Genomic DNA, 14,256 nt, shown 5'->3' on the forward strand with positions numbered 1-14,256 from the left:
GTTCCCCTTTTTCTCTCTTGCGCACGCATGCAAGTATGCAACTCTCGGCCAAATAAATCACTCTCTCCCTCGCTGTACGGACTCACCCGAGAGACTCATTGAGTCATTTAGCCGTATTTCTCTCTGAAGCTTCAGCGCAATGCACGACTATAATAAATAAATAATATATATATTTTTATTAATTTCTTCCTCTTTCCCGCATCCCCGCCTCTCCCTCTCTCTTTCTCTCTCTCTCGTGCTCGCTCTCGAAACCCTAGCTTGTGGAGAAATGGCGGAGGAGATCGGAGGAAACCCTAGGTTCTTCGTTGCGGTTCACGTGGGCGCGGGGTTCCATTCGCCCTCGAACGAGAAGGCCTTTAGGCGCGCCATGAAGAGAGCGTGCCTCGCCGCCGCTTCCGTCCTTCGCAAGGTGCGATCTCTCCATCCCTTACGAGCTACTGCTCTTCTAGGGTTTCTTCTTCACTTCCTTGTTAATGCAGCATTGAATCTCCTTTATATGCGTTTATTGTACAATACAAGCTTTTTTTTTTCTTTTTCTTTGGGGTAAAAAATGAATAGAACTTACTAGAAGGTTTTGATTCCACTACTTAATATTTCATTCTTTTTAATTTCAGTAAATTTCTCAGAACTTTAACTAAATTTTGTTGGAATTTGATGGTTTTTGTGATTAACTGTAGAATGTTTGAATAGCATAGTGTTCTATTTGGCTACAATATATTTTAAAACAAAGTTAAAAATATTGTTATTTTCTGATAGGGACACGCTTAAATCAAGCGTAGTATAAGGTTATGTACCAAAATTAAACTTTTGAAACTTCAGGTATCTGTTCCAAAATACGGTATAGTTCAGTTTTAGTTCACATCTTTGTCAATTTCTCCCCCACTTTATAACATGTATAGGGCAAACTTTTATCCCTTGTCTAACTCTAATATGTAGTTTTGTTCTGAACTTATTATGATTTCATGTATTTGATGCTTATATTCTGGCATATAGAACTAACCATCTATTATGTATATCAATTTTTTGCCTCCAGAAGGAAATTCTGGGTTGGTACACTATTGGTCTCAGATCTTTTGATGAGCATGATGATTATTCTTGCTTTATTTTTTTTAAAACTTTAATTAGATGTGTTTATAAGTTATAGTAAAAAGAAGCTGATACTTTCATTTGATATTTAGGTTGATGTTGGAATTTTGGATGCTGTTTCAGCTGCCATTCAAGTCTTAGAGGTCAGGAATCACATCAAAATCTTATGTCAAGCTTTACATTTCTAGTTTAAATTTAGAGTTCCATTTCAGTACTCTTATTCTCATGGTAAATGCTGTTAGCAATTGATATGCATTAGATGCAGTGTGTTTTAGGAAGTCCGCAGCCCATTTTTCTTTAATAACTGAACGTACAGTCATCATTGATTTCTTAGAACATCTCTATTTAGCTGTATCTACTGGAGATGGCCAAGCCTCATTTGATATCTTTGTCCTTCTTTTCTAAATCCTGTGTGTTAGGTTACGTTCTAGGTTGGCAAGGTACATGCTTATGGAAATACTTTTTGTCAATTGCTCAATAATCTCATTTTATTCTCATTTCATAGTGTAAATTGGTTAACATGCAGACATTCTGATTTGAAAAGGCTAACTTTCATCCTTTTCCCTTGCTTTCAATGTGAGGAAATATACATGAGTGGAGTTCATTTCTTGAAAATACAGGGATGTGACCTGCTATCTCACTTGAATTTAAGATGTAGCATGTATAGTATCGACTTGTGTCTCTCCACCTTACTATTTGTAAGTTCCGTTTTACTTGGGCAATTGATTCCCATATTTGTTCTTTGTAGGATGATCCAGTCACAAATGCTGGTCGAGGTTCGAATTTGACCGAAAGTGGTCATGTGGAGTGTGATGCAAGCATAATGGATGGTTGTTCTGGCGCCTTCGGAGCGGTTGGAGCAGTACGAGGTACTTGTAGTTGGATCTTTTTGCATATGCCGGATGACATATAAGTGTTTTGGGGGTTCAAATCATGCGGTGCTAAAACTATATTCTCGATTTGGTTTGCTTGTGATTCTTGAAGAGAGTCATTCTTGTGTGGATACTGATAGAAACTTTTATTTATTGTAGACCAGGTGTAAGGAATGCCATTCAAATTGCTACGTGCTTGGCTAAGGAGCAAATGTTGGGATCTTCCTTACTTGGTCGAATACCTCCAATGTAATGCAACTCTTCGGGAATTTCGTAATTCGTTATTATTTTAGCTTTTACTGAGAGATAAATCTTAGTATCTTCGTGCTGTGAGCTGTAAATTAATACAAGGTAGGGTATGTTGGCTTTTATAACATATGGAAGACAATACTGTGTCTTTTTGCTTTCAAGCAAGAACTGATTGGACAAACCTGTTTTCGAGCAACCATTGATTCTTTATCGTTTCATCTGACACTCCACCCTATGGTGTGTTGGGATTGTTTTTATTCTGCATTATGGCCAACATGTTGTGGGACATATCAACATAACAGACTGCATTGTCCCCTAATACCAACCCCCACTCCCAATACCACTCTAGTGTCAATTAATACCTCTTCCTTATAAATAATTTTGATTGACGGATGATTCATTTCATTCTCTGTGCATACTCTTAGCTTTTTGGTGGGTGAAGGCGCACGTGAATGGGGAAAGTCTAAAGGAATAAATGTGCCAGCAACTATTTCAGAAGCAAATTCAGTATTTTTTTCTCTCTCTTAATTATCAATCTTGTTGTATCACTAATCATTATCACAATACCCTGGTGCTTCTTTTGCTTTTCTGAAAAATGGCTTTTTGCACTCGTTTGATACTTCTCTACATATTACTAGTGGTTGGTGACGGAGAGGACGAAAGCACAATGGCTGAAATATAAATCAATGCTTGGAGATGTTAAGAGACAAGAGGAATGCTCCAGTACAGCATCTACTTCTGATTCTGTTAAAAGTGCAGTACCATTGTTAGAATCAGGTATTCTTTAGCTCCATGAGTACCATTGTTAGAATCAGGTATTCTTTTAGTTCCGTGATGTCTATGATGATAACGTTGTTAAGAACTGAAGAAAAAAATTTTCTCGTACAGCTGGAAAATTTGTCTGGTTTAAATATAATTCTTGCAAAAGATTATTTTAAAGATGTATTTTACCATTTCTAAATAAGAAACTGGAAAATTGAGCTATGGCTAAGGGCATCACTCGATGTGAATATTTAGCATGTTCTATATCTATGACACATTCAAGTCTTGGAATATCCTATGGTAACAAGTGTAAGATTCTGTATGTGCCATTTGCACGTTCAATTAGATGCACACACACACATTAGTTATCACTAATGAATTTATCATTTAGCTTACATCTATTGATATTGTGATTACTTGTAGCATGTTTTTTCGAACCAAAAGTTAGTTTTACATGAGTTTATATTGCTGTCTGCTGGGTTTTGCTTCATTGCAACTCTCCTTTGATTTCAGTGACAGAAGGACAACCTTTTATTGTCTCAAAGAAGAGAGAAGACCCATTTGTCGGAAGTGATAGGGAGGATTGCATGATGGATACAGTTGGAGTAGTTTGCATTGATAAATTTGGTAATGTTGCATCAGGAGCATCAAGTGGCGGCATTGCTTTGAAGGTGATTTTATGTGTCATCTAGCTCTTCTAATTTTTCAGAATCTCTGATGTGCATTTTGGGTCCCTATATTTCACTGCTTGGGGTGAGATTGGACAGTTTGTGTGAGATTGGAGAGTTTCATAGTCATATGAGGTAAGAAAACAAATCATAATAGCTGTAGATGCTCAAACTCAACAAAGGTAGTCAGAATGATCCAAATCCAATTAGGGGGACTTCAAAGGCCTGAATTTTGAGGACTGAGTTTAGATAGGCTGAGGTCCTCTTAGGTGTCTTTAGTTGAGAACTTTCTTAACTCTTTTGTACAGGTTTGAGGTTTGAACCCAGCCTTAAATGTATGCATTAGATTTGTGCTTTAGGATCTGAAATTGATGGGTAATAAAGTATCCGTCAGTTTGAATGATACATAAAGCGTCAATCATTGTTCGTCCCTAATATGCCCATGATGTCTCTTGATTGCGTATTCTGCATCCTGAATCTGTGGCCTTTCAAAACCACCTTCTCTCTCCCTCCCTTCCCAAGCCCATAAAATGATGTTGATTCTCCAAAAAATGTCCTGTCACATCCCATATGGAACATCTGAAATCCTTCATTTGATGATATTTTTTTTTCTTAACAAATTTAAAAATAATCTCTATGTGGAGGTACCTGAAGAAACAATTCTATTGCACCCTCATGGCAATCTCTTTGTCATTAAAATAGTAAAATATATTAGATTCTGGAATGTGTATATTATCTTTATTTAATGAAATTTGTGTGTTTCAGTTTAACCTAAATTTGTGTCGGAAAAGATTTCCACTTGGTTTTCTGTGGCATGCATTAGAGTACATTAGGGTAGTATTTCGTGAAAGAATTAGTGGCTACAAACGAGTTTCCACGTAAGTTGCATTGAACTCTCTCTATGTGGGATAGTAGAGTATTTGAACATAAAGATGTTGGTTTTTAAGCCCTTCCGCTTATGATTTTGTACAAGTATTAAGCTCTGATTTTTGTTTTTTTTTTTATATTTTATTACCTAGTCATCTTAAAGCAGTGATGATTTTTTTAAAAGTATTATTACTTGGTCATGTTATTGCCATTAAATTACCAAGTCTCTAGCAGATTGATGGCCGTGTTGGATTAGCTGCAATGTACGGCTCAGGTTGCTGGGCTTCATCAAAAGATCTCTTTGGAGCTCCTTGCATAGTTGGTTGTTGTGCAAGTGGTGCTGGCGAATACTTGATCAAAGGATTTGCAGCGCGTGAATGTTGTGTGTCATCATCATTGTATGCTGTCTTTCTTTTCCATTGATTGCTGCATTTTTACGCACACACAAACACACAAATGTATGAGTTACTGAAACAGAATGGGATGTTTTTTTTACCCCCTTTTTTATATTTTGATTATTGCATGCTGTTCTATTTAGAAATTGTTTGCTTGCATTCGATATCCATATCTGTAAGTTAGATACAAATAAACTGATGTATATATATACACATGTCATTTCATGCATGTACGTATGTTCATAAACTAACCACCTCTCTTTACCATACAGCATACATGAATTTCAAGCAAGAAAAATTTGTAAATTTGTCTTTTTAGCTTATGATTCACGGATAATATATTAAATTTCATCAAGCAACCTTCAGATGTAACAGCAATTCTTAATGTCGCATCTCATGTGTTTAAATTGCATATCTAATCCATTGGGCGAACTGCAAACATCTTCATGATCTATTTGGTAAAAGAATGGCTTTTGTTATTTGCACAGATCACAGTCGGGTCCCGCTTCTGCATGCATAAAAGTTCTGCGTTCTGTTGTTCAGAGTAGTCGTCAAAATTCCCACGATACAGGTGCTGGGTTGTTGCTGGTGCAGGCGGACACTCTCAAGGTGCTCACTTTCGCTCGCGAACTGATTCCTATCTTGGATTACTTTCAGAAGACTTGGTCATATGTGGTTCTTTTTTATCAGGTGGCCGAGAAGTTAACAGTATTAAAGGCTGTCGAGGTTGTTGCGGCCTACTCCTCTTCGTCCTTTGGAGTAGGCTATTTCGGAAGTTCCATGGATCGACCCAAGGTTAACTGCTCTCTCTTTCTCTCTCTGTGCAACGCTGTATGTTGTGTTATCTATTTGCTGATTAATCTTTGTTTGTAATTGAATACGAGGTTTAGATGCTTGTTTAATAACCATTATTATTATTTGAATATCAGATATCCATACTCAGAAATTCAGGACCCACGAGCCAGAATACGATCAATCATTTTGGAGCTCGAATTGATCTTACTACGGCAAAATCATGAGAGAGAGAGAGAGAGAGAGAGAGAGAGAGAGAGAGAAGAAGAAGATTATCAAAACCTTGAACAAGATGCCATGCCCCAAAATTTGCAAATCTTCACTGCTTTTTATGCTGTTTGCAGAAGATAAGTGTCATCATTATTTCTCTTATTTTCCTCATATCATTCGTAATGCTTTGGCATTACAACTATTGACATGCGAAGGTCATGTATTCCTTTGTAGAACTTTATTTTTTTTAAAAAAAAGAGTTTTAGTAAACAGGTTTGAGGTCAATTATTTTTCTTCCTCTTTTTGTGTATGACTCTCTATGCACAATCGAGGGAGTTGCCGATGTCATCAAATCCTACTGAAAGCTTAAAGATAGGGGGAGGAATTAGATTCACAATTGCTTCAGTAGCTTATACCGACTCATAAATTCAAAAGACCAAAAGAAGCACTTCCAAAATAAAAAATAAATATATAAAATCATTTTTTTATTTTTTTATTTTAACATCACTAAGCAAACTTTTAGAGTTTTCTTCTCTAAAATAATTTAAAATTTGAATAGTTTATATTAGAGCGCTGGGGAGGTCCGCGACACATCATTATCAGCTGAGGCCTTATCTCGCCTGATGTCGTCGTTATCTTTTGATTATTTTAAATAAAGCTTTTTATATAAAAATAAAAATAGTATAAAATACAATAGTAGATTGCTTATAATTCCTACATCAAAAATAGTTATTTTTAGCAAAAAGATATAAAAATTTAAAAGTTTCTGTTTTTTCGCTTTGAAAACCATTTTAAATAAATTGTCAGTCTGTCTATACAAGCACGAATGAATAACCTTGCTGTTCATGTGAATCATAAAAAGAAGATCAAGCTGAACACACATACAGAGAATCCAGAGAGTATTCTCTGCAACTCATTTTTCTGGTCATAAACAACAAACCCATAGTAGATTATACAGTAATCGAAATGGTAATGGAGTAAAAAGATAAGATCAGCCCACTCTTTTCGTGCATTCCAAAATGGCGGCCTTTATCTGTTCTCTATCCAAGGATGCTTGCACCATAATCTGCAATCGCAATTTGTATTGGTTTCCTCAATCCACAAATCTAATAATAACAAGTTCAGATATTCAAGATTGTTTGCCCTCTCCGGCAATCTCGGAAATTCGAACAGCACTTCGCTCGCCCAAAGTGGCTTCATCGAAATTGGTCATGAAATACAATGTAAAATTTTTAAAAAAAATGCGAGTATAAATAACCAAACTTATTGTTCAGGTAAAAATGTATAAAAAATGTATACAACTTATCTGAACTATGAACTATTTTGATTTGGTTATCCAAATTTGCAAAATTTTAATTTTATTACCCAACCTTTCAATTTGTTTTATTTGAATCAATTAACGATATTTTGATTTTAAAATTTGAATGTGTCGTATATCTTTACAGGTTTAGTTAGTATATTTCATGCAATTCTTACAATTATAAATTCATTAAAAGAAAGTTTTAATTTTGAAGTCAAAAGTGTCGTTCACCGGCTCAAATCAAATAAATTGAAAGGTTGGGTACCCAAATCATAATGCTCCATAGTTCAAGTTTTGTATGTTTTTGCCTATTATTTATAATCCACAATCTAATATAGTAACATTACTAACTCCAACTGTCATTCATGCTCTAATAAGAGCGGATTAGCCGGCCAACAAACAACATGATGATCGCAACTGGTTATGCAGTGCTCATGTGTGAAAGGAGCAAAGAATAAGCTCATTTTCCAACATTATTGAGTGAAGGTAAAATTCAGTAGAGGCAAACGCATTGCGGTAATGAGACTAGAACCATTCTGAAGTTACAGTGGAAGACAATCAAACGATGTTAGCAGTTGCATTAATATCAGGATTCAGGTAAAAATCACAGGAGAAAGTATTTCATTTTCTATATTCTACGTAACGAATATCGAGGATTTAAGAATTCAGTACCTCTTGGACTTGGTTTTCATAGCGTGCGAGCAATTTGTACTTGTTGTCAAACATAGGGGCCATATAGACCTGATCAACAGCAAACAACAATACACTCCCATGATATATGCTAGCAGATTTTTTAGGGTTTATTCATTACAATTAAAGAAAATAAGGAAAATGTCCAAAACTAGAAGTGAGAACATTATCAGCATTTAGCAAATATATCTCAAAGACAAATCCTTGAATAATATTGAAAAAAGGCGTGCAGTAAGCGTACCCAATATTGACCTCACCTGAAAGGTTGGAGCTAAACCTGGGCTCAAAAAAAAGCGCCCTTTAGAAACACTATCAACTCCCTTGATCTTCTGTAGTTCTTGCATAAGTAACTCTACATCAGGCCACTGAGTACAAAGTCAACGAGCAATGGTGAGAAGTCAAATCATGAGTTAATGAAAGCAGATGGGGAAAAAAACTGTTAAGAACAAAATAAAAAAGAGTCACAAACCCTAATGTTCAGAGTAGAAAATTATTCCACAATGCAGGATCATAGAATTAGAGCATTATCCCAGCCAATAACAGTATTACCGTGCAAAGAAATTCAATATAATAAGTACCTCAGCATCTGCTTGCGCTACTTCCATAGTTCCATCCAAAGATGTACGTTCACCAATAACAGATTCTAGTACTTCTGATAACGGGTTTGGCTGGAAAAGGTGTGAAAGCAAATAAATTATTGTTTGCAGAAAGCGCAAAATAGCCCCCATACGAGAACTGAAGAGTGAGATACAGTGAATACCATTATATCTTTTAGGGATAAGGTGATCCGCTCAAGAGTATAATCCAGTTGATGAACTTTGGCTTCCACAATCTGGAAAAGGAAGTTAATTAGGAAATTTTCGAGTTCAATAGAATGAATACGTTTACTAATTATGCAGAACTAAATAAACGTAACCTGCTACTTAACTTAATTTGCAGAAAGTTTCTGATTTTCGCAACAACAAATGCCGGTGTTCAAGAAAGCAGAGTTGTTTATACTTGACACTGATTCTGCAAATCTAATACATGAACTCAAGATACAATATATTTTAAAAAAAGTGCTTGTAAGAAATATTATTTTTTTTCCCTTGAAAGTTTCAGCTAAAATTAGTCGGTTCACTTTGATGCATGATGCACTAATCAAATGTCCAATACCTAAATCTTCTGTCCCCACCTGTATGTTGAACATCTAGTTTCTCAGTGGTTTTCTTTTGGGTTTAGGAGCTCTTCAATTAAAACTTTTTTTAGGCTGTAGTTTAAATAACCTATCTTTCAAGTCAATAAAGAATTAGAGAAGAAAGAAAAGTGATTCATGCCTGACCAACTTTAAAGGATGATGATGGATCTAAAGTTGCATCCCATGACACCTCCGACTGGTGAATCAACGCAGGTACTCCTTCAACCTTCAGACAAAACAATTAGTTGCTAAATTTGATGAACGGGTTCAAAAATAAGATTTAGATAAAAAAAAAAAAATCACAATTTCTACCTCAACAAATATGCCAAAGTATGTGAACTTCTTGATACAACATTGAACAACATCTCCAACACTAAGTCTAGCCTGTGCGAATACCCACAATTATTTGTCATGCCATATTGTTGAAACAAAGATGCAAAACAAGGCTGTAAGTATGACAAGAATTATAAATAGTGCACCCAGCTGCTCAACACTACTGCGACATTTCATCCTCTTCCAAATCAGCAAAATTCGTTATTGTAGGCATCCTCTTTATATCATTAGTCAACCTTGTTAATGAACAAATCCATGAAGTGATTGTATGTGTGGGATCATCTTTACTAGCTCAATTTTGTAAGTTATTTGAGACTGTTAAATGATCTATGGAATGACAATGCCCACAATCAGCATATTGGAAAATTTGCCATTTAAATTCTAAGAAATTCTCATCTTTTTGAAAACCAAATCCAGCATACTGGAAAATATTTTTTGTAATTGGATTCTCAGGTAAATTCAGCCTGTTAGACAGATATAAGCACCAGAGCCAAGAAACAATGGGGACCTAGTAAATTAACCAAAAGAATTATTGAAACAAAACTGATCAGCAGAAGGGAACATAGTCAAATTGAGCAAATCATATCATACCATAAGGCTTCTCTTTTTCTCTACCAACTCTTCCTTTTCTTTTGGCCTTCCAGAGAACATTATCCTTCTAGAATTTCTGTCAGCCATTACAATGGAAACTCTAATTCTCTGGAAAACAGAAATAAAATCAGCACAGTATGAATAATATTACAACTTCAGATGAAATAACAGGAGTACAAACACTGTCTCTTTTCATACCTGGCCGATAAATGATGACAAAAATTTGGTCTTCTCTTGGTCGTAAACCTTAAGAAGATCTTCAAATTTCATATTTGTTTCCAAGTTTCCTACACTATCTGGGCCGCCTTCTTGAGTTTCACTTAATTCCAATTCAGGATTCCTAATATTAACATCAAAATTTCCCACAACCCCCAGATTCTGCCTGTATAAGGAGGGATCTATGCCTTTTTTTCTCAACCATGATTCAAAAGCCAAAAACTTCCATTTGGCACCAAGATTTCGGTAAGGCAAGAAACCAATCAGTGAGCGAAAAGATACCTGGAGATACAGAAAAGTTTATAAATAAAAACCTCATATAGTCATATGTAAAGAAGTAAGAAACTAGAAAATATGAAGTTAGTACAAGCTAGAATACTAGCAAACTCACAACAAAACCTCTGCCACTGCAACTGATCAGTTCGACTTCAACTTTTTGACCAGAACTACAAAGATGCTCTACACTTTTCCAATCGCTCTCATCAATTTCCTGCAATTTCCCATGTCCTCTATTCAGCATGCTCCATTTATGCATCAACATTGTCAAGAAAAAACATTATTCATAATGGAAGTACCACCTAACTCTCCCTGGGTAAATCAAATTTTTTGAGAATAATTTGACTATTATCTCCTTTTCAATTAGAGATAAAAAGGGCTACATTGCTAAATGTAAGACCAATAATATCTAGCATGTGTTTTACCTTTTCTTCTGATGAGATGACCAGCCCAGCATCAGCTACGTAACTGCGCTGATCATCATTCAAACCATCTTTCTCCAAACTGGTTGGCTGTGGTATTCTTCTGACAGATGAATCCACCCTATGATACAATAAACAAAAGTGAAATAAAAAAGAAAATGAGAACGAGTTTCAAAGTTTCAACAGTTGTTTCTTAAGAAAGTTGACTCTTTAAGTACATAGAAAATGCAAGTTCTCATAAAAGTTAAACATACTGTACTCTATAAAAGATATACAAATTACTTAAAGAAGAAAGAACGATGTTGAAACTTTGAAACTCATTATCTTAAGAAAGTTGACTCTTTAAGTACATAGAAAATGCAAGTTCTCATAAAAGTTAAACATACTGTACTCTATAAAAGATATACAAATTACTTAAAGAAGAAAGAACGATGTTGCTTCTTAGCTAGTTATTATATAGAATCCAAAGAGTAGCTCTGTAGATTATATAAACTAAAGGGAGAAAAATCCAGTCTGACCAGTTAACTTATGCATTCATGCATATGAAAGTTACATACTATGCCACAATGACTATGTAAAAAGTATATACATCACTGAATCCTCAACAAAATACACAAACTATAAATACCATTCTAATTTTCATCACTACTTCACAAGGTAACCACATAAATCATGTTTGGCATATAACTGGAAGGTAAAAGTATTATGCATAAAATATGCTAATAATTTTGGTTATATTGAAAACTGAAAATTCTGATGTACCTCTGTGGCTTTCCTAGAAGTGCAGTTTGGCTGGATGTAGTGCTAGAAGAAATTTTTGACCTCTCATCCGAATGAGTTGTGGAAACACCCAAATCATCAATACGACTTTGTTCAGTTGGCTGCAATCCTTGAAAAATAGGGAAGAAAATTAACATCTGATGATAATAGGGGCATTTAGCAGGCCATCAGATGCATCACCACCATCCAGATAATTACCTAATTCAAGTGATTCAGAAATACAACCACTGTTGACTTCTACAGTTTCTTCACATCCATCATTTTCCACATCTGCCACGCTGTAAATTGCAGATTTGTCCAAATCTTCACGTGGAAATCCGTCTGAACTTTTTATCTCATTATCCATGTTAATCTTATCGCCTGATGTCTCATTTGGATTCAATGCATTAGTGATTTCATTTTGACCCTCTGTCTCAGTAGAGCTTGCCTTTATAAAGCCATCAGAAGGTACATTCTCCTGATCTGAATTTGAAGATACTTTCATCACCTCCGGCTTCTTAAGGAGTGTCATATTGCTTAAGTTTTCACTAGAACCTTTCCTCATTTTCAAGAATAGATTCGGCTTGAATTTAAGCGTGGATTGCCCTTCATCATCATCGCCTTGATAAATAGAGGGCTTTCGCAAAGTGATTTCAGAACTACCGCCCTTGTTAGAGGTACTTCCTTGCACTTGATTTGGCTTCATCTGAAGGAACATTTGATTTTTGTCAGGACTAGTAGCTTGCATGGCTTTACCCATGGTTGGGCGAGACAAATTTAGGTTTCTCCCAATTGGCATCTTCTGGCCCTCTTTCTGAGTCGAGGAATATGTACTCTTTGGTGAAGCAGAAGGTCTTTTAGCCTCTGATGAAAAGTCAACAATGACATCCTCTAATTTGTTTTTCTTTTTTTCAAGAGCTTTCTCGACATCAAGGTATGAAACATCTGGGTTTGATTTTCTCGCCATTATCTGCAATTAGGATTTAGGAAATTCCACATCAAATGTTTAATAAAGCTCAAAAACGGACAAGAAAGGAAACGGCTAGCTGGTATCCACTAGTCTTTCAGTTCTAATCCAGGATGTCGGAAACATTAGAAAACATCCAGGAATGTCGTAATAAATAATAATGAATCGTCACCAAAGTACACCAGCACACAAAAGATTCTGTAATCATGGCGGATTGCTTCATTCTGTAATTATGTTGATTATGTTAATCGATTTGATTTGAGTGAGCAATGCTCTCAAACTTTACAACATAAGAGTTACTAAATAGCTTAAATCAACAAAAATGAAATGCTTGGTTACCAAAATCAATACTTTTCAAAGGGTAAGTGGTCGGGTCAAAATGGACCATAGCTCAGGTAAGTTCCATTCACTTTTACCACCAAACTATGAAGGGAATCATAGCCCTACAAGCCTAAACGCTATATCAAGAGCTCTCCCTCCCCTCCCTCCCTCTCATTATGATTCGAAATGGACCACTCTCCCTCTCTCTCTCCCTCTCTCATATTATATATAGCTTAAATCAACAAAAATTGAAATGCTAGGTACCAAAATCAAAACTTTTGAAAGGGTAAGTAGTTGATTCGAAATGGACCACTCTCTATCTCTCATTACATAGCTTTAATCAACGAAATTGGAATGCTAGGTACCGTAATCAAAACTTTTCAAAGGGAAAAGTAGTTGGATCGAAAATGGGCCACAGTTCGCATACGTCCCATTCACTTTTACCACCAAATTATGAGGGGAATCATAGCCCTACGAGCCTAAAACACTATGACAAGAGCTCTCTCTCTCTCTCTCTCTCTCTCTCTCTCTCTCTAGGGTTAGCTTGGGGTCCTCGCCGAGAAGCCTCCCGAACTTGATCTCCATATGGTCCCACTCGTCGAGCTCCGGCTCCTCCCGGGACGCGCGCACCGCCGGGAACCGCCGCGGCAGGCGGTGGTGGCGCTTTCTCCCGGGAGAAGGGAGGCGGAGGAGGAAGGCGCCACCGCCGCCGCGGAGCGAGCACGCGGCGAGAGCTTCCATGGCGAGACTAGGTCGATCGGGGAGGTGGTAGATGGGGACGGAGCGAAGCTTATGCTCATGGAGAGAGCACGAGAGAGGAGGAGGAGGAGGAGATAAGAGCGCGGAGAGTACAGGTATATATAGAAGGAAGGCGAAAATATGTGGAAACCCCCTCAACTATAATATAATAAATGGTGTGACATAGGCCCCTAATCTTTAATGCGTGTTATTAACATCACAAACTTTTTGATTTTTTGTTTGAGTATTTCTAAGGGGTTAAGTTGAAATTATTCACGAATTTAATGGCAATATTAGCTATTAGTTGCTAACTGTTCTAGTTTTATGTATTAAAAAGTGACGACAACTATTTACTTTGATAAAATTACTTATGAGTCGTTAGAATCGTATACTCAGGTGATAACAATTACTCAATTGCAAAACAAAAAAAAGAAAAGGTACCAATTTGTAAATACTAAAGCTGAGGGGGCTTACGGTAAGATCATTAAATCTGTAGCCAAAAGTTCTGATAATGTGATTGCAATCCTCTATTAATAATATTTAATATTAATATTTTCAAATTGCG

The 14,256-nt window shown here is 36.2% G+C and overlaps 2 protein-coding genes across 6 annotated transcripts; one reads left to right on the plus strand and one right to left on the minus strand.

Moving 5' to 3' along the window:
• LOC109727611 (putative threonine aspartase) lies at positions 11–6,171 on the plus strand. 2 transcript variants are annotated; one of them, XM_020257768.1, is made up of 11 exons: positions 13–409; positions 1,179–1,229; positions 1,835–1,955; positions 2,123–2,207; positions 2,633–2,714; positions 2,846–2,984; positions 3,483–3,640; positions 4,739–4,902; positions 5,388–5,508; positions 5,590–5,694; positions 5,829–6,171. In XM_020257768.1, exons 1-11 carry the CDS (start codon positions 269–271, stop codon positions 5,916–5,918), a joined length of 1,257 nt encoding a protein of 418 aa, XP_020113357.1. In that variant the 5' UTR covers positions 13–268; the 3' UTR covers positions 5,919–6,171. The 2 variants fall into 2 exon arrangements, with proteins under 2 accessions (XP_020113358.1, XP_020113357.1); XM_020257769.1 differs by lacking the exon at positions 1,179–1,229 and having other exon boundaries at positions 11–409.
• LOC109727087 lies at positions 6,717–13,789 on the minus strand. Of its 4 annotated transcripts, none has more exons than XM_020256974.1 (14): positions 13,484–13,787; positions 11,885–12,637; positions 11,669–11,795; positions 10,910–11,027; positions 10,600–10,698; positions 10,191–10,490; positions 9,993–10,100; positions 9,381–9,452; positions 9,208–9,294; positions 8,652–8,723; positions 8,470–8,559; positions 8,149–8,256; positions 7,874–7,942; positions 6,717–7,095 (listed from the first exon to the last, which is right to left on the minus strand). In XM_020256974.1, the coding sequence occupies exons 1-14, from the start codon at positions 13,692–13,694 to the stop codon at positions 6,931–6,933; spliced, it is 2,379 nt and encodes a 792-aa protein (XP_020112563.1). In that variant the 5' UTR covers positions 13,695–13,787; the 3' UTR covers positions 6,717–6,930. The 4 variants fall into 4 exon arrangements, 3 of the variants coding, with proteins under 3 accessions (XP_020112563.1, XP_020112564.1, XP_020112565.1); XM_020256975.1 differs by having other exon boundaries at positions 6,717–6,967; positions 13,484–13,785; XM_020256976.1 differs by lacking the exon at positions 7,874–7,942 and having other exon boundaries at positions 6,717–6,967.

The sequence above is a fragment of the Ananas comosus genome, linkage group 22 (assembly GCF_001540865.1).
Source record: "Ananas comosus cultivar F153 linkage group 22, ASM154086v1, whole genome shotgun sequence".
Lineage (NCBI taxonomy): Eukaryota > Viridiplantae > Streptophyta > Magnoliopsida > Poales > Bromeliaceae > Ananas > Ananas comosus.

Bases quoted from the DNA above. Each gene is read 5' to 3' on its own strand.
- LOC109727611 (XM_020257768.1), top strand. From the start codon at position 269: ATGGCGGAGGAGATCGGAGGAAACCCTAGGTTCTTCGTTGCGGTTCAC. The intron at 1,956-2,122 runs GTACTTGTAGTT...ATTGTAGACCAG, and splicing joins AGCGGTTGGAGCAGTACGAG to GTGTAAGGAATGCCATTCAA. The intron at 2,208-2,632 runs GTAATGCAACTC...GCATACTCTTAG, and splicing joins CTTGGTCGAATACCTCCAAT to CTTTTTGGTGGGTGAAGGCG.
- LOC109727087 (XM_020256974.1), bottom strand. From the start codon at position 13,694: ATGGAAGCTCTCGCCGCGTGCTCGCTCCGCGGCGGCGGTGGCGCCTTC. The intron at 11,028-11,668 runs GTACATCAGAAT...ATTGTATCATAG, and splicing joins CTTCTAGGAAAGCCACAGAG to GGTGGATTCATCTGTCAGAA. The intron at 10,699-10,909 runs GTAAAACACATG...GGGAAATTGCAG, and splicing joins TCATCTCATCAGAAGAAAAG to GAAATTGATGAGAGCGATTG.